Source organism: Musa acuminata, chromosome BXJ2-9, assembly GCF_036884655.1.
Source record: "Musa acuminata AAA Group cultivar baxijiao chromosome BXJ2-9, Cavendish_Baxijiao_AAA, whole genome shotgun sequence".
NCBI lineage: Eukaryota > Viridiplantae > Streptophyta > Magnoliopsida > Zingiberales > Musaceae > Musa > Musa acuminata.
This window is the reverse complement of record NC_088346.1, coordinates 232,935-258,535: the sequence shown is the minus strand read 5'-3', so window position 1 is coordinate 258,535 and position 25,601 is coordinate 232,935. Positions and strand designations below refer to the sequence as shown.

At 38.8% G+C, this 25,601-nt stretch overlaps 4 protein-coding genes across 4 annotated transcripts; 2 read left to right on the top strand and 2 right to left on the bottom strand.

The window, feature by feature from the left end:
• Nucleotides 1-23: 23 nt before the first annotated feature.
• LOC135622239 (ABC transporter I family member 6, chloroplastic-like) lies at nt 24-10,375 on the top strand. The gene is made up of 7 exons (XM_065123886.1): nt 24-404; nt 494-544; nt 1,986-2,207; nt 6,004-6,126; nt 8,216-8,392; nt 9,783-9,880; nt 9,969-10,375. Exons 1-6 carry the CDS (start codon nt 84-86, stop codon nt 9,867-9,869), a joined length of 981 nt encoding a protein of 326 aa, XP_064979958.1. The 5' UTR covers nt 24-83; the 3' UTR covers nt 9,870-9,880; nt 9,969-10,375.
• A 4,002-nt stretch (nt 10,376-14,377) lies between these two features.
• Nucleotides 14,378-15,343, bottom strand: LOC103996560 (glyoxylase I 4). Its single transcript, XM_009417478.3, has 2 exons — nt 15,018-15,343; nt 14,378-14,887 (listed from the first exon to the last, which is right to left on the bottom strand). The coding sequence occupies exons 1-2, from the start codon at nt 15,188-15,190 to the stop codon at nt 14,584-14,586; spliced, it is 477 nt and encodes a 158-aa protein (XP_009415753.2). The 5' UTR covers nt 15,191-15,343; the 3' UTR covers nt 14,378-14,583.
• A 2,696-nt stretch (nt 15,344-18,039) lies between these two features.
• On the top strand, nt 18,040-20,452 carry LOC135622238 (multiprotein-bridging factor 1a-like). Its single transcript, XM_065123885.1, has 4 exons — nt 18,040-18,272; nt 18,377-18,460; nt 19,970-20,052; nt 20,126-20,452. The coding sequence occupies exons 1-4, from the start codon at nt 18,131-18,133 to the stop codon at nt 20,243-20,245; spliced, it is 429 nt and encodes a 142-aa protein (XP_064979957.1). The 5' UTR covers nt 18,040-18,130; the 3' UTR covers nt 20,246-20,452.
• A 2,812-nt stretch (nt 20,453-23,264) lies between these two features.
• LOC135623648 (E3 ubiquitin-protein ligase ATL42-like) lies at nt 23,265-25,347 on the bottom strand. Its single transcript, XM_065126842.1, has one exon. The coding sequence runs from the start codon at nt 25,330-25,332 to the stop codon at nt 23,959-23,961; it is 1,374 nt and encodes a 457-aa protein (XP_064982914.1). The 5' UTR covers nt 25,333-25,347; the 3' UTR covers nt 23,265-23,958.
• Nucleotides 25,348-25,601: the final 254 nt, after the last annotated feature.

Genomic DNA, 25,601 nt, shown 5'->3' with positions numbered 1-25,601 from the left:
CTACCACCGAGGCGATAACATAGTCTCAAAGAAAAAAAGCGTTACCACCGAAGGCGAACCCAAATTGGAAGTTTCCTTCCGCCATGGCTCTTCTCACCTATTCCTCCACCATTCCCTTCTCCTCCTCGTCTTCGCCTAGTTCCCTCTCATCTCGACGCTTTCCCGCGACGCCCTTCCGAACTCATGTCTCGGGACCTCTCAATCCCTGGCGGTTCCGGTCCCGCCCTCACGCCCCTACGCGGGCGAAGGCGACGCTTACCGTCGACTCCCCGGCCACGGGCGATGCCTCCTCCAGGAACGGTCCCCCGAGGGTCCTACTGGAGGTGAAGGATTTGAAGGCCGTCATCAAGGAGTCCGGGCAGGAGATCTTGCGGGGTGTCAATCTAACCATCCACGGGGGCGAGGTTGGTCGTTCTCCCTTTCTACCTCGTCATCCTCCGATTTGTCTTCTTGTTTGGGTTTTAGTTTATTGACTGAAGGAATTTCTAGTCAGGTTCACGCGATTATGGGGAAGAATGGATCCGGAAAGAGCACGTTTTCAAAGGTGACCCTGATGTCTCTCACAACTTTTGTTGTTGTTCTCGTATAAATTGTTTATATCATATAGAAATATCTTGATTTAGCCAATGTATTGTTTAATGAGGTCATTCTGAAGTAGAGTAGGATTCTTTTCATACTAAAATTTTGGATTCCTAGACACGGAACTTTGAGCTTATCTAGGTAACTAGATCAATCAAACTTGTACTATTTACATCTTATTGCTGTTATTGTTGTTGTTTTATCTGTAGCTAGTGATAAGGATTAAACAAGTGTCAAAATCTTCAAAAGCAGTAACATGAGTTGATGTAAGTTATGTTGAGGACAAGGTTCTTAATCTCGTACTATACCAGTGTACCGAGCTTTGCTCGATACGGTATGGTACAATAGTGTACCGAGTGGTACGTCAGGGCGTACCGAGTGATACACCTGAAAGAGGCATAAAACCCTTTGAAAATATTTGAAAAATAGAAAAAAAGGTTAGGATAGAGTTTTTAAGTTAGAAATAAATATACATTTAGTATAGTTTTAACAAAACTAATGTAAATTAGGTAAGAATAGTATTATATATATTTTTCGAGCTTTGAGGAATAGCCTTGTGCAAGATTCACAATTTCGATTCATTTCGAATCTTAATTCCTCTTAATCCTCCCAAATTAGCCTTCTAAATTTGATTTAATTCATAAATCGTTACTTTATTGAGTTTAAGAGAGAGAAAATGTGAGAATAAGAGATAGAATGTGAGAAAAAATGAAAAAGTTTAAGAGAGTATGGGAGTGAAATATATTGAAATAGGGGGGAGGAAAGGGTTTAAAAACTCTTGAGGAGGCCTCAAATGGTCAAATTGACCGTTGGAGGACTGTTACCATTCGATAACGGTCGAAATTTTGATCGCTACCGCCCAGTATGGCCATGTATCGCCTGATACGGGGCCAGATGGCTGATATCGCCCAATAGCGAGCGGTCCACGTGTCGGTCTGCTGGTGGACCGGTATATACCGCCCATACCGGATGGTACGGTATGGTATTGCAAACCCTTGTTGAGGATCGATGTAGCAGTTAATATAAAATCTCTTCTAAATTAAGCTGGATGTTAGTTTGTGCTGTGAGCACTAGTTTATTTTCCATAACTGCAAAATACAGTAAGCAATGACTATTGACTTTGATTGCTTGGTTTTGTTTTTTTTACTATTCTCCTATATTCAGGACATAGAAAACAAGACATTTTATTAATAAAAATCATTGTGCCCCACTTTTTTCTTTGTGGAATAAGTGCTCCTTGAATTTGCTTTGTTAAGTCCGCTGCATGAGAAATGATTCTACACTTATGTCAAGCAGATTGGCTATACTTAGGACATAGAAATGATTCTACAGTACATGAGCAGATTGGCTAGCTGTGATCTTTATGTTGCCTTGTACTTTTCATGGTAATGGTTTGCTTATTGCAGGTTCTTGTTGGCCATCAAGATTATGATGTAACTGGAGGTAGTGTGCTTTTCAAAGACCAGAACTTGCTTGAAATGGAACCAGAAGAAAGGTCCCATGTTGGGCTTTTCATGAGTTTTCAGACCCCTGTGGAGATACCAGGTGTAAGCAACTTTGACTTTCTGCTCATGGCATTCAATGCTCGAAGAAAAAACCATGGGCTACCACCGGTAGAACCTCTCGAGGTGTGTGAATTTTGAACGTCTGTTCTTTGGGTTGTAAGCTATCATGCTGTTGATGTCCTTCTTGATCATTCTTTCCGTTTTGAAACACTGCATGCCATATCTTGTAGAGAACAGAGGGTAACAACTCTGATTGGCACACATCTTGATGCTTTGTGATTTTATTTCACAGCTATTATCTTAATTTGCAGCTTTCATCAGAGATAATATGCTTATTAATAGTTTTGCTTATTTGCTTGCAGAAAAATAGAAATTTCTCTTATATATTTTCACAAATAAATAGTTGACCAAAGAAGTTGTGCATTTCTATGTATTTGACAATGGCTGTCCAATGTATGTTGGTTGATATTTCAAATATTATTTTGGTTAAATTTTTTGAACAAACATATATGGAGATGCTTAGTCAATTTAGTAAGCTGGATAAAAGTGGTTTCGATGTCATTGTAGTTGAGCTCGATTTCAGCCAGCTCAATCTTGCCAAAAACAGTGGGTTAATCAATTGAACCAAATGTTTAAGAAAATATTTGAAAGTAACCAATTAATGTAGAATAGGACTCTGGTTTTGTTCACTTACACTCAGAAGTGTGAAAAGAAATATGTTCTAAGAATGCATCAATCATCAAGATCACACATACTGTGCCATAATTCTTATGCAATATTAGAGTCATGCATTACATATCAATTTAAACTACAAATGGTGACCTGAATTTCTGATGAATTTTGATGCATTGTAGAAGTTATTTTCATTTCATGGTTCAGGTTCTCTTTTTCGACACAAATTCAAATTTTGTGATCCAGGGATTGTTCTGTCACCTCTTCCATTGAAGAGGTAAGGCATGCAATTGGGAGAAATGCTAATTCCATCTCCTATTGAATGGTTTAATGGTTCTTATAGAGCATCAGTCAGTTTTTGATAACAACGTGATGGCTGTTTAGTTTTCTTTCTATGTCGAGATTATGAAACAGTTATATTGGTTCTGTTCAAGGACCATCGTACAAGATTGACCATTGGTATCAGTCCCTAGGCAGATCAGTATGTATTGGTACCAATGTACCGAATGTCGATACATTGGTACATCCCCATGGTCCCAAAAAAAGCTGAATAAAAACCTGAAAATAAAAAACCCCTATTTTAGTGTGCTAATATAATGGTACTTTGATTGTATTTGAATTCAAATAAAGTGTATAAGGCATAAATAAATAGAAATTCTAGGTTGTGAGGATGAGATACTTAATTTATGATTCTTCGAGGAGCAACTTTATTGTATGATCTTTCATCGAAGGAAGTTGCTTCCATTGATCTTGAATCATCTACCAAGATACAAAGATACAAGTTGAGATGTTGGATTAAGTGTTGAAACTTTAGGATTTTAACAAAATAAACTATTGAGAATTTGAGATAATGTTTATATATACCTATACTTGCCTCTACTTAAAATGAACCATAGGATTCCTCCGTCGGTGGATCGGGATCCTTGATATTATGAATTTGTATATCAATATGGTAGGTTTATCGAATCCAATTTTGGGACTGTTTACACTACATATTGTATTGGTAAATTATGTTATTGATAATTTGATACAACGTCGTGGTAACAATCATTGCATCATCATTGACAACATGTGTCCGAGGAACCTTCTAAGGCAATCATGACTATGGCACATAGGATTGTGGAGGTTGGAGTGCATTGGGAGTTCAACCATCGCCACTAACCATTTACTCTATATTGTAAAAATGATTAGACTCGAAAAAATATCCATTGTCACTGTACCTCTGGTGGTGTAGGATCCTTGATGATATGAAGGGTATGAATACGCCGAGCTCTTATCGGTGTCAACATTTGCTTAATATCGTCGATTGTCTTTCTCTATCCTTTTGACAATAAATGATGTGTGGATCCTCGAGCTCCATGATCTAAATCTTGGATGACATATGTAAAGTGTTATTCCTTCATCGATGCTTCATTCTGAGATTGAGTAGCCAAAACAATCAAATGGCTATTGTTGCCATCATCGGTCGAGGCATTACTTTTAATGTCACAACTGTCTTAATGGACCTCATGGAGTGCTTATTGTGAAGGAGGTGTCTCATCACCAAATTGAAAGTGTCTCGTCATCGAGCATAGACTGTTGCTCGTCATTCCTTTCCAACAGATTGATTGTTGCTGCCTACCTTTTCTCCTTCACATGCTGGGTAGATATCTATGATTGTTGGGTGCCATAGTCCCTCCTAGATTGACTCCTCGATGTGTGACCTTCATGTCCTAGCTAAGGGCAATCTTTCTCTTGCTGGGGATGTTCCTATTTTATGGCTATAATGAAGAAATGAGATGGATATGGGGTCTCCTGCTTGTTCTGCCTATTATTTGCTGCTTCGATCCATTCCAATATTGATTGAAAATCTTTGTTGTAGAACTGGAGGTCAAAAGGATCAATCTCTGGCTTTTATGGTTTCTTATTGAGTTTGACACATTATATCATGCATGTTGTAGTGCAAATATACAAGCTTGTTTATATGATAGTCTGTTGTTGATCATAGTGTGAATCAAATCAAATGTTTGACCAATTATGCTCGATGATGACGTTTGTGAAAGCACAATGATTGGGTGTGGATCCTCCAAATTGTAGTTATCACTCGGTTGCAAATAAATATAATTCTTAGACAAACAAATCATTAAAGACCATTCGATTCATAATCGATGAAAATGTGTATTACTATATTGACACTATAGCATTAACTGCCTTATCGCTTTTTGGTAGGAGTCGATGCATGACATTCCTTTGAGTGTGCAATATATCTGATCTAGCGGCAACACTATATTTATACTGAAACCCGAGATCTAGGTAATATGTTGCAGTGTTCCAAGGGCACAGTTGTCAAAGGAGGTGAAGGAGTCATGACCCTTTCGTGTTTAATGGAGCAAGAGCATTATCTAGCTTAGGAGCAGCCACCATCTCACCTGGAGAGCCCTTGGAGGAATATGGTTGGGGAAGAGGAGCAAGGTTAGAGCCACTCTGTTCTCTAGGGGGGGAAGGTTGTCAAGAGCTGTCCTTTTGTGTCTCTCTTGTTATTCAATAGAAATAATATTATTTAACTGTCACAACTTCCATATTCAGATTGAGATCCTCCAACAAAGTTCAAAAAGCCTAGCCCAATCGATGAGTATCTTCCAGTATCTTACTAGTCCATGGCAAATGGACTGGGATAATTTGAAACTGTTCTTTTTTTTTTAATTTTTTAGATCTGGACAGTTGTTGATTGTCAAAAGTTACTTCTCCTCCTCGTCCTCTTCCCCTCTCCATCCCCTTTTCCTCCTCTCCTTCCCCATCCTGCCTCTCTTTCTCTCTACTGACTGATATGTTGGTATACTGTGTCTCGCATGCGGGACATGTATGGGTATTGGACACCTCGTCCTCCACTATCAATAATTTTCACTTTGCCATTATCAGAACAAAAAGCAAGAGACAGTTGCTTGTTCCAGTGCCAAAGCAGAGTACACCAAGCCATGACACACTACTGGAATGATTGTATGGCTCCGTTGGTGACTTTCTGATTGCAGGCTTCATTTGAAGACCCCAACGCCATATATGACAGGATACATGATCACTGAAGGTTGTCCACCATCTTGCATTACTTTTATTGTGTACCTTTAATTTTGTTGTATTAGCTATGTATATCATAAAAAAGACTCCTTTATAGATAGATATCACTATTGCTTATATGATTTGGTTTTCTGCATTCTCTATGTTGTTTAACTCACCATTGGCTAAGAATGTCATTTATATTCTAACCTTGCAGTTCTACAGTTTGGTGACTCCTAAGGTCGCTTCTTTGAATATGAATCCAAAATTTCTTGACAGAAATGTAAATGAAGGCTTCAGTGGTGGTGAAAAGAAACGGAATGAAATCCTGCAACTTGCAGTATGTATTCCTACTTTTCTGATGTATGGCATATAAATCTATGAAAGCACCTGTCTACTTTACCCTTTTTAGGTTCTATTGGTTTTAAATACCAAAGGTTAAGTAAACACAGAATATGCTTGATAAAATTTCCAACAAGTCACAGTATTGGTTTGATAAGTCCATAATGAGGGACTGGCAGATTGTTGTCCCATTATAAATGATGATTTGTCTCTTTTTATTCTGGTGTCATGCTGATCTTCATAATCTTTTTATCATAATGAAGCTGCTGAATTCTTTAAAGCTTATCAAGAAAATTGAATTTCTTATGTCTTCAAACTTCTTTTTCTTTTGCACCAAAAGCTTGTGTTTTGACAAATCAGATACATGTGATAACAAAGAGGCTTATTCATGGAACCATTTTTTCAAGATTTTACTTGGCTAAAGATTTTGCTTAACAATTTTTTTCTGATTGTTATCTTTACTAGTATGCATACATTTAAAACAATGTAGAACCATGTAGTTTAACATTCATTGTTTCGCCTGGACTAGTATGAAATGGGCGGCACGTACCTATCTGAGCATTGATCGGTATGCGGACCTACCCCGCTCCGGTTCATCATATAAAAGTGCCGCCCCCACAATGCTCACTAGCATCGCCTTCATCTTCGTAGGGCTTGCGAGCATCACCTTCGATGCTACGATCGATGGTGACCTCTGCTTGCTACGACCTCACTGCACTCTCACGTCTCATGTAAGGTCTCTTCTCTTCCTCTTCCCCCCGCTTTCTTTCTCCTTCCTCCGCAATCCCTTCTTCTCTTTTTTTTCTTCCTCTTCAAAACACTGGTATTTACCAGTTTATCATGTGTTGGTCAATTGGTACAGACCAATACATGCTGTGTCGCCAATCGGCATGTTGGCTTGGACCGGTAAGGTGAACCTTCGTCTAAATTGCAAGTATTCTAATGCTGAATTGCTTCTCTTGCAAAGATTGTCCCAAGGCATCAATGTCTCCATAAATTTCTGAACAAGCTTTGTCATGAGCCATAAAATCATGGTTTGTTTTTTTTTTTTTCATTTGATGGTCATTGACAATTTACTTGGATGTTTAGATTATTTCTAAAGTTCTCCTGATACTGTGCATGAAGCTTGTGTGGAAAACATGGCCTTCTTATCCCTTAACTAAGCCAACTTCTCTTGCTCCAAATAGATGGAGAAACAGATATCTGGTTTGAGTTCAAAATTAAATTCAGATTTGTAATCAACTTAAACTGGAATTGCAATGATCAGTATAGTTCAAAATTAGTACAGTATAGTTCAGAATTACTAAAACTGGAATAAACTAAAACATGGCCTTGTCCTTTTTACTTGTATAGTATAGTTCGGAATTAGTCATTAATTTTCAGTTTTACCATGATTTGAACCTCTTTACCTTTTAATTCCTTTGGGAATTTAAGATACATATTTATGAAAACACCTATAAAACATGAATTTGTATCACCACAAATAATTAAATATGAAGATTGTAGCATCACATATGACATCCAAAATAAGCATTTCATTGGTCACATATTATAATGCTCATGTCAAGGATGCCACTGTGAAGAATTCTAGGTGCAAAACACACCAAAATTAGAGAAGCACCATTGGAACTTTGGGGCTTTTGCAAATATTCCCTAAAAGTATGTGAGCTATTTTGATATAGCCCACTTACCCTTTGCATCCATCTCCTATCAATAAATCGTTAAAGACTTGAATGATTTGAACAGGGCCTAGGTGACTAATTGAAAGACTGACATGGCCAAGATATTATTTTTTGTTTCGCTTTCTCCTTTTCTTTCTTTTTCTTTTTCTTTTCTCTCTCTGTTTCTTTCTCTTCTTATTGTCCTCATTTTTTTCCTCTTCCTTTTCCTCATGATGTTATGTTTTGATCACTTAAACCATATTTGGAAAAGACATTGGGAAACTAGAATGTAGTCCATTCTGAAATGATTTTTGCTTTGGCAAATAAATGTGACATTTCTTGCTTATGTCGATATTCATTTTAGCTTTTCGTCTTCAGAAATATTCTCATTATCATCACTATCGTCTGATCTTTTTGTTTTTTCAGGTTCTTGAGGCAGATTTGGCTATTCTAGATGAAATTGATTCAGGGTTAGATGTCGATGCACTTCAAGATGTAGCAAAAGCAGTTAATGGGCTGTTAACACCGAATAATTCTGTCTTGATTATCACACATTATCAACGCCTTCTGGAGTGTATCAAACCGAGCTATGTTCATATAATGGTAGGAGCCTCATATCTCATAAGGATAACAGTCAAAGAGCTGCTTATATGCAGTCTATATCTTTTCTTTCAGTGATCCTATTCGATTTTTTGGTATTATTTATATCAGTATTCTTGTTAGTTATCCACATAATTACAAGAATTAGATTATTATGGTGTTTGCAGTGATTTAAAAAACGCTAGGTGCCAAAAGACGCTAAGGTCCAAAAACGTCCGAGGCGCTAGGCGCTCGCCCAAGCACTCGCTCGAGCGAAACGAGACGCTTATAATATAATTAATAAATATAATTATTTAAAATTTTAAATAAAAATATGCTATTAAATTAAGAAAATCTAAGATACAGTATATTAAATATATACTATTGTATACTGTTAACAGTGTACTGTATACTGTTAACAGTATACAGAAGGAGAAGAAGGAAGAGTGTAAGGGGGTGCTGATTGACAAAAGAGGAAGCGACAACGGCAGTGGCAGCGGGAGCAGGAGTGTAAGGAGACAGCGACAACGACAGCGGGAGCGACGAGCAGTGACAGCGACAGCGGGAGCAGAAGCGGCGAGCAGCAGGAGGCGCGAGCGGCGACAGCTGCAACGGTTGCGAGCAGCGGGATCGAGAGCGGCAATGAGGGTTAGGGTTAGGTTGTCACTGATATCGGTTTTAGTTAGTTCGATTGAACCAACTAACCACCGAAGATCGGACCAGACCTAAAATCTTGGTTCGGTCGCCTGGTTTAACCCAGGCGCTCGCCCGAAGCGCCCAGTGCTTGGGCTCGGGCGAGCTCCTCTTTGAAGCGCGCCGCCTGGAAGTTTAGCGAGGCGCTCGGGCCTTGCCTCGCCTCGCCCAAGCGCCTTTTTAAATCGCTGGGTGTTTGTCATCTAAATTCTGCTTGTCTGAGGCTTTCTACGTGATATGTCTGAGGTTTGTGATCTTATAGGTTATTATGGATTATATACTCTATTTGTGATGTTATAGTGCACATGATATGTGTGAGGCTTGCTACTTGTCTTAACCTATGTTAGTGATAATTTCACTTTCCTTCTTTAAAATTTTTTGGTAAATGTGTTTGTTTGCCAATTAAATATGAAATTTAACTAAATGAAGGTCATCAACAGGACGTAAACTACAAATATGAGACATTTACTATTGGACATGCTTTGTTTCTTTGGCTTTTTAGTTGTTTGAGACTTTTTGAGTTTTCATCTTACCACTGAATTGTCTTGGCATCAGTAGTGGTAGGCAGAACCAACAAAATGACATAGTATACTTGTGAAGTACCTAATTCACAGGACTCGATTCTCTTCTGGTCTTGGCCACTTCAAGATTGTATCTGGAACTTTGTGCATCATTTGTTTCTAAAGATTCCTGGTGTCTTTTTTGTGTTTTTCATGTTCAGGAGGATGGCATGATTGTAAGGACAGGTGATGTTTCACTAGCAGAACAGCTAGAGAGGGAGGGATACAGAGGCATCTCTATGTCATAATCGTAGAGCTGGTATGCAGATTGCTTAGTTTCAATCTATTCAGTCAGTATTTGTTCCCTTCTTTTTCTGAGCTTGGTTCATGAATGATTGTCGTGTCAGGTATATGATTCCAGAGGACACACATCGAAGCCGTGCCTGTTGAAGTGGTAGATTGCACATCCACATGCCTTGATGCATCATTTGAAATCACTACTTGCCCTCCTACTCCTGCCCCAGATTATCATTGCCATCCAATCCACTCAAAAGTAAGTTGGTTGCAATAGGTGTCCTCGTCACTTTTAACTCGGTTGTAGTCGGGTGGATGTTATCTGGCATATTACTGTAAATTTTCTTTAATTTGGAGGATCCAAATGGAGCTTGGACGTGTTGGAATTATTTTTGCGGAAAAAAATAATTCTCTGAAGACAACGAATAGTTCTCTATTAATGTTATGTGAATGATGAATTATTTCAGTCTTGTAATAATTATTATTTCAAAGGTAACATACATGTAAGTCATCCGTGTCAGTTTGCTTGGGTAATTATTGCATGATTTCCTTGTTTCGAGATGAGATAACTCTGCTTCTCATAAGACGTTGGTACACTCTACTCAAAACGTTATCATTTCTTTTCGTCGGAACGAGAGCACAAAGAGGAGCTATATGTCTCGGGTGTGTTACCTTTTGGGAAAAGTTGGATGCTAAAGGTAAGATAAAAGATGGCTCCGACCCTTTTTATCTGCTCCACATCTGATGTGTGAGTAGACATGTTTATCGTATCTAATTATGAATGAATAAAGTGAAAGAAAAAAAGAATTACGGGGACAAAATTTAGGATCATTTTGAAAGATTAAAGTTTTACCACAATGATTTGATCAGCGATCGTAATAGTGGGCAGTAAGTAATCAGACTAATTGTTCAACACTTTTTACAGATAATAAATATTTCACTGTCAGCATCTATTTGGTGGAACGAATGAATGCTTCGACAGGAGATGGAAACCCCCAAAGGCCACCCAGGTTTGAGATCAACGAGGGGGGGTCTTGCTCTTCTTTCGTTAGCTGCTCAATGATCTCCAAAACCTAACGTACTGTTTATTCTTTCAATATTGGACACATATTGCTGCTTCTTTTTTCTTATCAGATGCATTCTTCTGAGAATTTGGTGGTGAACTATTGAAGCTTCCATTTTGGCCAGAGTTGTTGATCAAGTGTTTCATGGAATTAGTGTTAATAAGCAGTGGATGGACCATGTCATGATATTGATTGTTTAATTTTGTCATATTGCATCTATGGGAAAAAGCAATAGCAGCATCGAGCCTCTCTTGTGCTCGATCTTCCTTCTTTCTTTTAAATTGACGCCACATTCTCATCATTTCAACTCAAAAGGAATGACAAGATTGTCATTTCTTTTCTAAAAATTTAAATTGTTTAAAAAAACTCAGGTTACTGCTTAGAGCCCAAAAAGAAAGATAAAATTACAACTCATTTATACCAGTATAATGTTGCACGTTATATCCCAAGCGGAATGCCTCTGACGAAAAAAACCACCTTCAACACGACTGAGTTTGACATTCAACGCGACTGACCTCGACGTCTTCGCTTTAGTAATTTCCTTCAAGTTTCTATTTTCTTTGTTCGCAGATCCAAGAGCAGCTCAACGGCTTGAACCTCGGTAGTGCCATATCTCGACATCCACTATTGGCAAAATACCATAGCAGAAGTCAAGGCGAATCTATTCCCCAACCCATGGTGGCTAAATTCAGACTCACCATGAAAGTTGTGCCTCCAATCACTATGTGACAATGGAACCTAAAGAAGAACACAGCCCCTAAACACACTCAACTTCTAGGCAACAAGAGGCTTCCCTCGTATATAAGCACCACAAGTAATATAGGTCCAAAGGGTAAGATGACGCATCACATCCTGTGTAAAGCACCTTAACAATAACAGGTGCCACCCGCCACAACATCATTCACCACCACTGATAAGGTATCATGGCAAGTCCAATCCATCGCTCCTACACAGTCAAACCCCTTGGCGGATGTAGCTCCCGAGTAGTTCGCCTTGGCGTGAAGACCCGAGGAAGTCCCTGCACTCCCTAGACATGCACCTCGGCCTAAAGACCCGAGGCTAATGTCTAGGATGAGTCCTTGCGCTCCTAGTCATGCACTTGGTTTGAAGACCTGAGAGTGACACATTGGATGAGTAAGAGTTAAAAAGGACTCGCTCCTGAGCTATACATCTCGGTGTGAAGCCTCGAGGGTTGCACCTAAGACGAGTCCCTGTGCTCCTTAGACGTGCATCTTGACCTAAAGACTCGAGGCTAGCACCTAGGATGGGTCCTTGTGCTCCCTAGCTATGTACTTGGTTTGAAGACCCGAGAGTGACACCTCAAACGAGTAAGAGTTAAAAAGAACTCGCTCCCGAGCCATATACCTCGGTGTGGAGCCCCGAGGGTTGCACCTAGGATGAGTCCCTGCACTCCCAAGATGTGCACATCTGCTTGAAGATCTAAAGCTAGCACTTAGGATGAGTCCCTATGCTCCCTAGCCATGCACTCAGTTTGAAGACCCGAGAGTGACATCTCGGATGAATAAGGGTTAAAAGGGACTTGCTCCCGAGCTATGCACCTCAGTGTGAACCCACAAGGGTTGCACCTAGGATGAGTTCCTATGCTCCCTAGACGTACACCTTAGCATGAAGACTGGAAGCCAACACCGATGAGTCCCTACACTCCCTAACCGTGTACTCGGTTTAAAGACCCGAGAGCGACACCTCAAATGAATAAGAGTTAAAAAGGATTCGCTCCCGAGCCATACACCTCGACGTGAAGACCCAAGGAATGCACCTAAACCGATCTTACACGCTGTGCACTCGACATAAAGACCCTAGCACCATACCTCAATCGAACCAATGCAACACCATAGCTAGCAGACTTCCATTAGAACACATGCCCAACAGAAGTGCACCCTCCGGAATAAGGCCCCCGAAGGATGCCCTTTCGAAGGGGGGCAAATGATAAGGATGATTTTGCCTTATGCTAACTTATCTACCACCGAGGTCGACACCCAAGCAGGGCTCGAAGTCACCAGTCCCAAAAGGATACCGAAGTGCATCCTGATATGCACCGCATCAATGACTAGTGTAACTACCCTACCTTACTAAAATCATAGAATGATCAGGCAGTTCACCTAATCTTATCTCGAATCAATCAGTAAGAAGGCCTAGGGATCAAGCATAAAAAGAAACCCATTAGATCATGTTGGAAGGGAGGGCGATAACTCTCTATACACTAACTCAATCTTATATTTTATACTATTGTCTTCTTCCCTTTGTTGACTTAAGCATCGGAAGAGCCCCGTCGAGCAACCACCGATGCTAACCTATCATGCAGGATCGCTAGTGGTCAGGAGCTGACCCCGTTATTAGGACATGACTACGTAACCACGAGACGGACCATCTCTCGAGGATGCTCGAACAACTCGTCTTAGAGAGCGAACCTTGCAACAAGGAAGATCCCAGACCACCTACTCAATCACCCTGAACCGGGTTCTCATCGACATGATAATTTCCAACCAGGCTGCCTATTCGGTTTCATCTTACTAAGTCTCTCACGTTAGATAGAAAAAAGCACTTGGATGAGCTTGCACATTTGGTAGTGGATAAATCGTATCGACTGATTGGTCGATGGTACTTATGGCACTATCATCATTTAAATCTGTTTTCTTTTTTACTCACTCCTCTTATTTAAAAACCTTGATTCTGATACCATGTTAAAAATTTATTAACGATGAATGAGCTAAATTAATTAGACTTAACATATATTAGGTATTTTTAATTAAATTATTTTTTATTTAGTTTAAAATTTTGATCCAATCCACAAACTTAAGTTATTGGATTATGGATAAGCTAGGATATAATGAGATAAATTAATCAGAATTAATATATATTAAATATTTTTAATTAAACTATTTTTTTTATTTAGTTTAATTTTTTGATTCAATCCGAAAACTTAAAGTTATTAGATTATAGACTAAGCTCGGATATAATTCATTCTATTTCCTTCATATTTATTAATATAAAATTATTTTTTAATTTCTTTTCACATATAAATATTTGCTAATGGAAAGAGCTTCTTGAAAAGAAATATTTCTTTTCACTTGGGAACAGTTTGCTGTGTCAGAATATAATGAATGCTTCTTCCGACTTAAAACTGCCTCGACGCCGCTCTAAATGGTTCGAAGCAAATTATAAGAAGAATAAAAAGTATCGAATAGAAGTAAATAATTTGCAACAAGAAGTAGAAAAAGATGCACCAAAGGAAAGGATTAATGGAGCGCTCGTCCGTCTGTTTTAGACTTGCCAAGCTACTGCTATTGTCAAACAGAATCATACCATACCTAATTGGTAGCAAGTATTTTCGAAGAGACTCATGTCTGCACGAGATCCATGCTTCATTTTTGTTTATCAAGCATCTTTGCCTGAAAAGCACTTTCGTTTAGTTGTGTTTGGAAGTGGATACGCTGTAGTAAAGACATGTAATGCTTTATTGCAGACTTTGCAGGTACAAAATACACTAGTAATTAAAAACGCCGAGTCATCCATCCACAGCGAGTGAAGTAACATGAATGATAGTGAAAGAGAAGAAGAAGAAGAAGAAGAAGAAGAAGAAGAAGAAGAAGAAGATGGACTAGTTGTGTTGTGGAGGAGGAGGAGGAGGAGGAGGGAAGGTTGTTTATCGTCTGAGACGGCATGGCGAGAGGGGGAGTACGGGGAGGTTGTCGCAGTTGCAGATCTCGATCATGTTTCCATCTGGGTCGTGGAAGAAGAGCTGGTCCACCTGAATGCCTTCCTCCTCCACCTTGGCGGTCACGTACTCCACGCCCATCTTCTTCAGCTTCAGCATCAAGAGCTTCATGTTGGAGCACTGGAAGGAGATGTGGTTGTCCTTGGGGTTGATCACTCCCTTTCTCTTGGGGAGGTTCTCCTCCGATGTGTTGCACTGCAGCAAATGAATGCCAATTCCGTAGTTGAACAACCTGAGAAGAAAAAGAAGAAGAAGAAGAAGAAGCGTCCAGTTAGTTTCACTGATCTCAGCATGCGGCTCCTGAATCCATTTGCTCTTCTAGAGATGGGTAATCTATAACAAGTTGTTGTAATTATGCTTACCAAGCGCCTTTGAAGCTGAAGGAAGAAGGCCTCTTGATGCTGACAAAGCCGAGCACCTCCTGGTAGAACTTCACCGACTGGCTTACCGATCGGCACATGAATGACACATGGTTCAGCGACATCAATGGCGGCATCGACGACATTGCCTCCTCTTGGACCATCTCCACACCCATCGATCGATCTCCTTGTCTCACCACGTATATCTATCTCGAGACTCAAGAGTTCACAAGTGACAAGGCGATGTGGAGATTTGGATTTCTTATATAGAGGTGAAACTGAACTCTCTCCTCCTGCGCTGTTCTCTCGTGCGTGCATCACTTGGTTCTTTCGAACGCGGTTCCTGTATCTATGTATCTATGATTTCGCACCCTTTTGGCGCTTGCATGCGAAGACCACGTTTAGCTCGTGGCTGACTACGGACGAGCAGGCGTGACATTATTTCCTAATATCTCCCTGTCCGCATTATTTATTCATATATGTGTGTGTGTGTTAGACGCTGTGAAATGGATTGACACCACCTTTCACCGTCCGGTAGCAGCTTCCCAGCGTTTTCTGGATGGGCATGTCGAGAAGACCAAGTACGTGGAACGACTTGATAATGAAACGTACGTGGTCCACCACATTAATCTCCTCTCCTTCCGGTTGTCGAGTTGGAAGGTTGGTGGATGCTGCTACTGCTCATGTGGATGGATATCTCTTTGAGCATGAAATAACACTAGTGAAGGTCTTCCGACGAACGTGCAAGTCCTTGCGGACCAGACGACTCTTTCCTCGCTTATTTCTGTGTTCTGATTACTACTACTATTATATGCTCACTCACTTGTGTTGGATGGACGGAGTATCGATGAGTCAGGATTTCATAACCCTGGCGTCGACGTTGATCGGAATTTTGATTTTATTATTGGGAGACCACTATTTTGATTTTATTTTATTTTATTTTTTCCATCAAACTCATTATTGCTTCTTCTTTTTTCTTTTTATGTGCGTGCTCTAAAAAAGATAGATAGATACTTCATAATTTTGATATTTACAAAAAGAAATATATTTTTTCAAATTATACAAAACATCAAAACCACGTGTTCTATGCCTCAATTATTTTTGTGTTTGCTTCCGTAAAAGTCCAAAAGTGTCCCTTTTTATTATTGTTTTTTTATACTAAAGCTATGAAAACTGCGTGTTGGATGACATTCGAGTCACCAACATATCAACGGTTCGTAGTAACCAGAAGAAACGCTAACACAATCTATAATTTATTTGAGTTATAAATCATATATATATATATATATATTATATGTAATCTGTTATTTAATTTCTCATCGATGTGACACGAATTCTATTCTCTTTTATTTCCATCTCACTCAGAAATATTTTCTCACGTAGGATCGATCATATTCGATTATCATAATATGAATGGAAACGACTTGTGTTATCGAGCAAAACGTCAAGTCATAAAATAAATTCCATGTATTTTATATTCTCAGTGACATTCGCATGGGACTTTTTTACTTGTTAATGTTCACGACAAGCCAGGAAGGTCTTCTGCCTTCAGTAATCTATTAAAACAACAAAGGAAGGAAGCATAATGTTTTTCTTATTTGGTTTCGGAATACGAAAGGCTATACGCGTTTCGAGACCCGGAAATGTAGTCAACCACATACTTCTCAGTCAACCACGAGCTAAACGTGGTCTGTCTTGGGAAGCTCGAAAGGGCCAAAAAAGTAGGAGCCGTGCGGGTCAAGGAATAGGCACTGACGAGTGGGAGTTCAGCGTCGAGAGGCTTTCTTCCTTCGGCTTACATTGTGAAAGGAGAGGATCGATCCATGGGATTCGAGATGGTTCAAGAGGAGGCAACATCGTCGATGCGTCCATTTGTCTTCCATGTAACGATCGGTAAGCCAGTCGGTGAAGTTCTACCAGGAGGAGGTGCTCGGCTTTTTCAGCGTCGAGAGGCTTTCTTCCTTCGGCTTCAAAGGCGCTTCGTATGTATAATTACAATTTCTTATAGATTACGATCTCTAATCCGACCAGAAGAGTAAATGGATTCAGGACCGCATGTTAGAGATCAGTGAAACTTACTCGACTCTTCTTCTTCTTCTTCTTCTTCTCAGGTTTGTTCGACTATGGAATTGGCGCTTGGTGCACGCCACCATGTCGCTGTCTATCACCAATCACGAACAACACTCGTTCTGATTCCGACGAATACCATCATACATTGTATGTTACCTCCCATGTGAAGCACAACATTACGAAAGTAGAGAATAAGTGATTGAGATATCCATGTAACCCTCTCAAACCTGCTCGCCCTCCTTGACTAGTTTGTCGAGGAAAAGGAAGTGGCGAAAGCCATAGCACCGGACGAAGGTGGAGACAAAGACAAAGAGGTTGAAGACAGAGAAGAGGGAGATCTAAACTACAACAGCGCGATGAGTGGGGTGGGGGCACAAAACGAAGTGGAAAGCAATGGGAACAAAAAAAATAAGATAATTGGACAATAAATATATTGATGATTGGACAACAAAAAAGATAATAGATTATTTGAGAGGGCAATAAATATTTATTTAATCTAGCAATCAAAGGAACAAGCAAAATATATAGCACTTTTGTTTGATTTAAAAGTTTTTTTTATAAATAAAATCCAATCATTAGATTGCTATAAATTGTTTATGAAATTAAAAAAAAAGAAGGTTCCAATTTTAAACTAGAATTAATTTAGGAATCGAAATCCATTAATCTAGAACCGATTCAGATTTTAAATTTGATAAAATCAAAACCGTTGGTTCCAGAACCTACCGTCACGATTACTAAACCCGGAATCTTTCTTTCGAACCATTGCTCGGATAACCCAATTTGGCTCACCATGAACCCAATCTAATTAAACTAATTGTACCGAACGTAATAAGTTACCCCACTTTGGGCCGAAAGACTTTGCCCAATCAACTTAACCAAGTTTGGCCCACAATAACTGAACCAATCAAATTCCTGACGTGGTGATATATATATATATATATATATATTCCTCCGTTGGTTCGTCGTTTCCTCCCAGAAAGATCATTTCTTCCCGGCTCTGTTTTTGGCCTCTGAAACCCTAATCCGAAGCAGAATCGTCGATCTCGATGGCAGGGAACGGTCCCATCACGCAAGACTGGGAGCCCATTGTGATCCGCAAGAAGGCGCCCACCGCCGCTGCCAAGAAGGACGAGAAGGCCGTCAACGCCGCCCGACGCAGTGGAGCCGAGATCGAAACTGTCAAGAAGTGTAATCCGTTGATTCATCCTAGGCTTCTTGTTTTCTTTTAGAGATCTGATCTATGTTTTTTTTATTGGGTTCTTTGATCCCTTTTGTTTTTTTGGGTTTTGCAGCTACCGCTGGTACGAACAAGGCCGCTTCTAGCAGCACTTCTCTGAATACGAGGAAGCTCGACGAGGAGACTGAGAATCTTACTCGTGAGTAGTATATTTCTATTTAGTATTTAGGTTTTGATTTGATCCTAACTATACAGATTAGGATATTTTCTATATGCAATTGTGTTTTGCTTGTAAATACCCCAAGTCCTGTTCATGTCATGGATTATCTTTCTTCGAAATAGGCGTTTCTTTTACTTACTAAGTTGATTTTTGGCTTGTAATATCTTTTAATATGTTCATGTTATTCTATTTACATTTATGTTTGATTGCAAATGTACAACTTAGGATCTTTGTCTATAGACATTTAAATTTGATTGTATATTTGTAAAATTTGTTCATGTCATGGATCAAGACCAATACATAAAGAACCTATCAAGAAGATGCCATGTATTTTATTTCTTTTTAATTATTGAATTTTTTTGTTTCCTCATTTCTCATATGATGTTTGAGTGCTCAATGAATGATGTATATATATTCCTATATCTCGGCTCATCCTAGAAGCACCTGAACAGTTGCAGTTGCTTGCTTCTTTAAATATGCCTAAGAGAAATTTTATGTTGCCAGCATATATAACTTTTTTTTGGTCATGCTGTATATTTTCTTCTGGAAGAAAAGTCATATACTTCTATGTCGGTGGAACACTTAATGATATTTTTGAGTCTTTTAGGGAAAGGTGATTTGCCTTTTTTATTTGTGTGAAAATATCCATTTCGCAAAGGGTCTAGTCCTAGACTTTGGATAATGAAGTTAGAATATTCCTATGGGTGTAACACAACTCAAAAGTATCTTGCCAAAGAAATTCTCTTCTAAAATTAAATTTCTTAACTTTCAAATACTTGCAAAAGTTTACTTCGATCAGCAAGGGAACATGAAGAAAAAAGACACATTTAATCACTTTGCATCTCAGTCCTAGCCATTTTCTGCCAGTATTAGCATTAGTTCCTCATATTTGCAGGTATCACTTTTGTTTATATTTATATTTATTATGATTATTGTTTTTGGAGGAGGGGGTAGGGGAGTGGGAGCATTAATAATTAATGTGGTCTTGAAGATGATCTATCAACTGAGAAAATTAACCTGAAGTAAGCATTAAATCGATCATATTGAATGCTTATTCTGATGTAAATGGGCAGATTCAAATATTTTTAAATGGTCGTGTTGTGGTGCCGATTCCATAATTGATCTAGTCTGGTCCAATTATATTACTGAATTCAAATATATTTAAGCTTGACAATACTTGTTTTTCTTCCTTCAAAAAATGGAAGAGAAGCAATAATTAAGTCTCATTTATGTTATTACTAGTTGCCACATTGTAGTTGGTCTTATCAATTAGGTTTGGCAGAGTTTGGCTTGGGGGGCTTTAGCAGCTGGGGTTTTATTCATGTCATCTTTATATATGATCCAAGCTGCAATGATCTATCTGCATTGACTTCTTCGATAGTAATTTATTCAGTTCTTGATATTGCACAATTATTTTGCTGGTTAAGTATTCTACCTTCTCTTGTTATGACATAACCCTCATATTTATTCTTTCATCTATTTCACAAGATGAGCGAGTGTCAAGCGAACTGAAGAAGAACATTATGCAAGCTCGACTGGGTAAGAAGTTAACCCAGGCTCAACTTGGACAGGTAACTTGTCTTGCAGTTGGATTGTTGGTCAAGTTTATTGCAAATTACATCTAAGACATCCATAATGCCTCAGCTAATTAATGAGAAGCCCCAAGTGATCCAAGAATATGAGTCAGGAAAGGCTATTCCAAATCAACAGATAATTACCAAACTAGAAAGGGTGCTTGGAGTGAAGCTTCGAGGTAAAAAGTAGTAGACACCCAGCATTTGCCTGCCTATGACGAGTCTCGGTTAACAGTGCTAGGGTGTTGTGTGTTTCAGTACTTTTGTCTGGTACATGCATGTGTGTGTGTGTGTATGCTTTGCAACTGATGTGTTTGTTTCCGAAGTTGTTATGTCCGACTTCCTATTTCTTTGGCATCGATGGAACATATAATGTAGCATGTTTTCGGTTATTTTAGATGTTTAATGTGTTTGGATGCCCCATATAAGGAACGAATGGTCCATGGAAATCACCCAGATATGTTGCATATTCCTTCAATTAAGTTGCACTCGTCCATTATGTTTCATGTTCCTTTCCTGAAAAATAAAAAAAATTAGAAAATTTGATGTAACAAAAATCATCTGCTACACCTGTTTATGTATGTTGCATTAAAGAACTCGAAACTTTTGCACCTTTGGGAAGTAGAAAGTTTGTAGTCCAAGAATTCTGAAAACAATTTAATCGGCTTGGCGACAATTGTTATATTATGCCATCTGGTGACTTAGATACATTTGATTGCCAATTGTGATGGTTCCATCTTTAGGTATTGGACGGCCAAATGATTCGTCCTGGAAATGGGACGAATAATTTGTCCAACGTTCTGTTTTATGTTTCCAGAATTCAACGTCAGCGTCAAACCACCAGTACCAGTAGTTGGGTTTGCAATGCATTAAGGTACATTTTACATTCGTACTCCAATATTTTTGTCCAGTATTTGATGTTCGGATCTGCCATATTTTACATTCGGGAAAAAAGGTTTCACAAGTTGGCAGAAGAAAAGGGGTGATAGTTACGACGAAAGATGAAGAAATAAGCCACTCCAACGAGAAAAGGGGTGATAGTTTACAATCAAAAATTTTAAAATATAAAATATTAAATTTTTTATTATTTCATAATTTATAAAAAGTTTTAGATAATAATGATTTTATGAGAATTTTGTTCATGACATAGTATGTTGTGTTAACGACAATTGTCATCTCTTATAAATTTTTATTTTTTATTTTCAATAATTTTATTTTGTTATAAATTTCTTAAAGTGAAAAATTATGGTCATATCCATTTGAATAACAATATTTTTTAAAATCATGATTTTTAAATTCATCAATTGACCATCACGATCGTTACGAATACAATAAATTATAAAAATTTTATTTTAAATTTATTTATAAAATTTTATAAAATATTTAAAATAATTATTTTTATACGTCAAGAAATATGTTCAAGTATATCTATTATAATCATTAATAATTATAAAAATATATTTACTATCTTTTAGACTTGTGATATTGTCCAAATAAATCCATATGAATTTAGAGGTACTTACTTCATTTTTAGGTTTAAAGTTACTCTTTATTTATTTATTTAACATATATCACAAATTTTATCTTTGATAAATTTAATTATAGTAATTTGTGAGATCAATTTTATATTTGCATAATCTAATCTTTTATGTCAAAGTCAAGCATCATCGTTAAACTGAAAAATATGTTTCATCATGAAAATCATCGAGATCAATAGTATACATATTTATTTTTATATTATATCTCTATAATGCAAGCATTAGATTCAAATTTAATATTATATCTCTTATCATACAATTGACTAATATTTAGTAAGTTATGTTTTAAACAATCTGCTAATAAAACATCTTTAATCAAAAGATTTAATTTGTTACTTTTTTTTTATCGATAATTTTTCTTTTATTGTCTCCGAAGGTGACATATCCTTCACCTTGACTAGTGAGATTTGATAAATATGTTAGATCTCTGGTCATGTACCTTAAGCATCTACTATCAAAATATCATTTCTTGCTCTAGCTTTTGATTAAAGACATATCTACAAGAAAGGGGTTGCTTTAAGTAACTTTGGGTCATTCATTGTTAGATCTATTTTTCCATTTATGATTCGGAACTCAAACTAATTTATGAAAGCTATATTTTTTAAATGAATATGTATAAACATATCTTTCATAAAAATTATACTTAACTTTAGGAGAAACATGTCATGTGAGTTTTTTTACAAATGTAATTGGTTTTTGTTGAGTGTTACTATTCACAAAAATCATATTTAATAATTTATTTTTAATTTTTAAAATTTTTTAATATTTGTTGTAATAATATATTTTTCTTTTTGAATGAGTCTAACTCTTCACGTTTAGTACAATATGTTAATAAGCAATTGTCATACTCAATTTTCAATTTATCAAGTTTATGAGAGAGAAATACATGATCCTTTTTTAATAATGTATATTTTTTACCATTGTTTTGAGTTAATCATATTTCATAAAATACATCAAATAATTTATTATAAAATAAAGTAATTCATAACAAATAATTATATTTTTTTAAAATTTAATTTAATTTTAGGATTCTTATCTTACAAATTTTTTTTATTTCTTTTCATAAATATTTTAATTTTTTTTAAAAGAATGTTATTGATGGAAATAAAATAGAAAGAAAAGAATGTTATTTCTTGGTTGTTGTTGAGGTTATTATCACAGGAGATCTTGACTGTTGTTAAGGTTGTTATCACGAGAGATCTTGACTGTGATCAGTTACGTCAGTTATGTAAATTATTTTATAGGTTATTAATGATCCTAAAGTACTCCCGAAATATCTGAGTGGATAGTAGATTGTTCTAGCAACAAGAAACATTGCAATCAATGTATGGAGGTTGGTGATCCAATGCTCATTTTGTTCATTGCATTATCACATGTACAAATGAACAACAAACGATCTCCCATTCTTTTTCTCCCTCCAATTCTCTTTCTAATCCAACAAAACTTGGTAGCAGTATATGAAGCATCTACAAGTTAGACGATGGCCCGCATTAGAGAGGGTTTTCTCGCTCTTCTTGATCCTTATTGTATGTGCTTACGCCCACTTGCTCAGTTCAAGCGACGCAAACCGGCATCGCCCCGAGATCACCCGATTGAGTTGCTGCACCGACCGAGCCGAGCTGATCTCCTCTGCTCCCTGGTACTATAACCTCCGCCTCTTTCTTCCTCTCTGATGTCTTGCTTGCACCTACATGCATTAACATGCGGGAGCGCTTGTAGAATAAAGATCCCGTACCCGTCGCAGTGGGGTGCGCTGGCACTTACGTAACGAAAGCCTTTTACAGGCTCGTCTCATGTTGACAATACCACCCATCCTCGTTCTCCCTCTCGCCTCTGCTTCTTTTAGCCTTTGGGAACTTGTCCTATTTGGATATCCTGATACTGATCCTTGACTACTCCAAACAATTCCCAAGCTTCTGATGTGGATATTACTTTTATTTTTGCAAATTACACATATGAACCTTTCTTAGTGCTTCCTAATTGTAGTTCCATCCCAAATGCAGTTTGATCTCTCACTGCGAAGGCCAATGTAGGGGACAATTCTTTACCTTGGTGTTCGGTGTCCTAAGACAAGACCAGTATTGCAGAACAGAATAATGATATGGTTATTCTTCTCAACAAAAACACAAGAATTATTAGCTCATTGTTTTTCCGAACTTGTAAATCTTATGATTTGAAGTCTCCAGTTTCAAGCTTACAAATCAGAGTTTCTGTGATGATACAAAACCATTTCAATCATTGAAAAGAAACCAAAAGAAGAATCATAAATCAGACAAACCATACAAAGAAGAACTCAGCCTAACTGTGCATTTGTGATTGAGATTATATCCATTACCAGATCAAACAATCTGAAACCCACGCTGAATCACACATTTGCAACTTCCTTTGTCCTACTGTACTGTGTCTGTGATCTCCTCTCTCTGCCGGCAAACCACTGCACTGTCCGCCTCGCAATCGGCAGCCAAATCCTCCTCAGCTTCTCATCTTTCGCCCCTGCGCATCCACTGCTTCCTGCATCCCTTATCATCCTGAATCTGGGGAGGTTAGTGATCTCCGACATCGATCTTTCCCCTGACGAGAGCACATCTCTCGAGTCAGCACAAGAATTGCTTGGCATGGCAACTGAGTTGCTGCTGTTGATTCGTCTGGCTTTGTTCTCGAGCAATCTCTTCTTCTCCATCTCCTTCTTAATCTTCAGAATCTTCTCATTCGTTGCGATCTTCCCTTCTGCGCTCTCTCCAGCTATTGCATCTCCAAAAGGCTCCATGTTGGCGTCCGGATCGGTGAATCTTTTGCTGGACACCATGTCCAACATGTCGGCACTCAGCGACAGCAAATCCGACGCGTTCACGTCGCTCCACCGGCGCTTGAACATGACGTCGGAGACTATGATCTTGTGCTTGAATCTGTGGAGGGGTTGAGCATCGTTGGTGCCTTCTTCCAGCGACCTGAGATCTTCCTTCTCCTTGGTGCTCCTGCTGATCTTCCTGAAGCTGCTTCCTATGCTGAATCTTGATGAGCAGCGGTGGTCGCCGTCGTCGAAGCGTTGTCTCTCCATGAACAGCTCGAGGTCGGGGAGGCCGTCCTCATGGCGGTCGGAGGAGAACAGGAAGCGGGAGCTGGTGGAGCACTTGAAGAGCTCGGCGTCCTCCGCGTCGACCTTGCATCGGCACAGCGGGCACGTGGAGTGAGCCTCGAGCCAGCGGTCAACGCAGTCGACATGGAACGCGTGTTTGCACCGCGGCAGCAGGCGGAGGACGTCCGCGTCTCCGAACCTCGACAGGCAGACGGCGCACTCGAGGCCGTCCCGGGCTCCGCGCAGCGTCGAGAACCGGAATAAGGGAAGCGACTCGACGGCGGCCTTGTCTATGCCGGAGAACCGATGCTGAGGGAGGAGGAACTCGCCATGGCCGGCGGACGCCGTGCCGAAGAACTCCGAGGCCGCAGAGTGGCAAAACTTGGCATATACAAGCAGGAGGAAGGTGACCGATAACATGATGGCGAAGATTCCGATAACCACCGCCACCCCAGGCCGGAAGGAGATGGTGACGTCCGGCTGCGACCATGTGTTGGCATCCGACGGCTGTGCGGCGACGAAGGCGGCCGGGACAGATACCAGGAGGAACACGAGATCCAAGGAAAGAAGGAGAGGCATAGCATGAGAATAAGGATGTGTGGGGAGCATGTTGGTCTTTCCTATGTTGTGTTGTGTAGGAAGATTTTTGGCCTCTTCCCTCATTTTTGTATTGGATTTGGTGGGAATGAGATCAGTAGTGGCTATTAAATTGTTATCATCGAAGACTAAAGAAAAGGAAGGAATCAAACCATATGCATGACTATTAAATTGTTATTCTAATAAGAAGAAAACAGAGATTCTTAGTTGGCAATCAAATGAAAGAAATAAAAGATAGCAGGTGCATAAAACTATACATGATGATTAAGAGATTATCAAGAAATAATCACAGTTTAGGAGGGGTGACATGATTGAAGGAGAGATTTAAGAAAGAG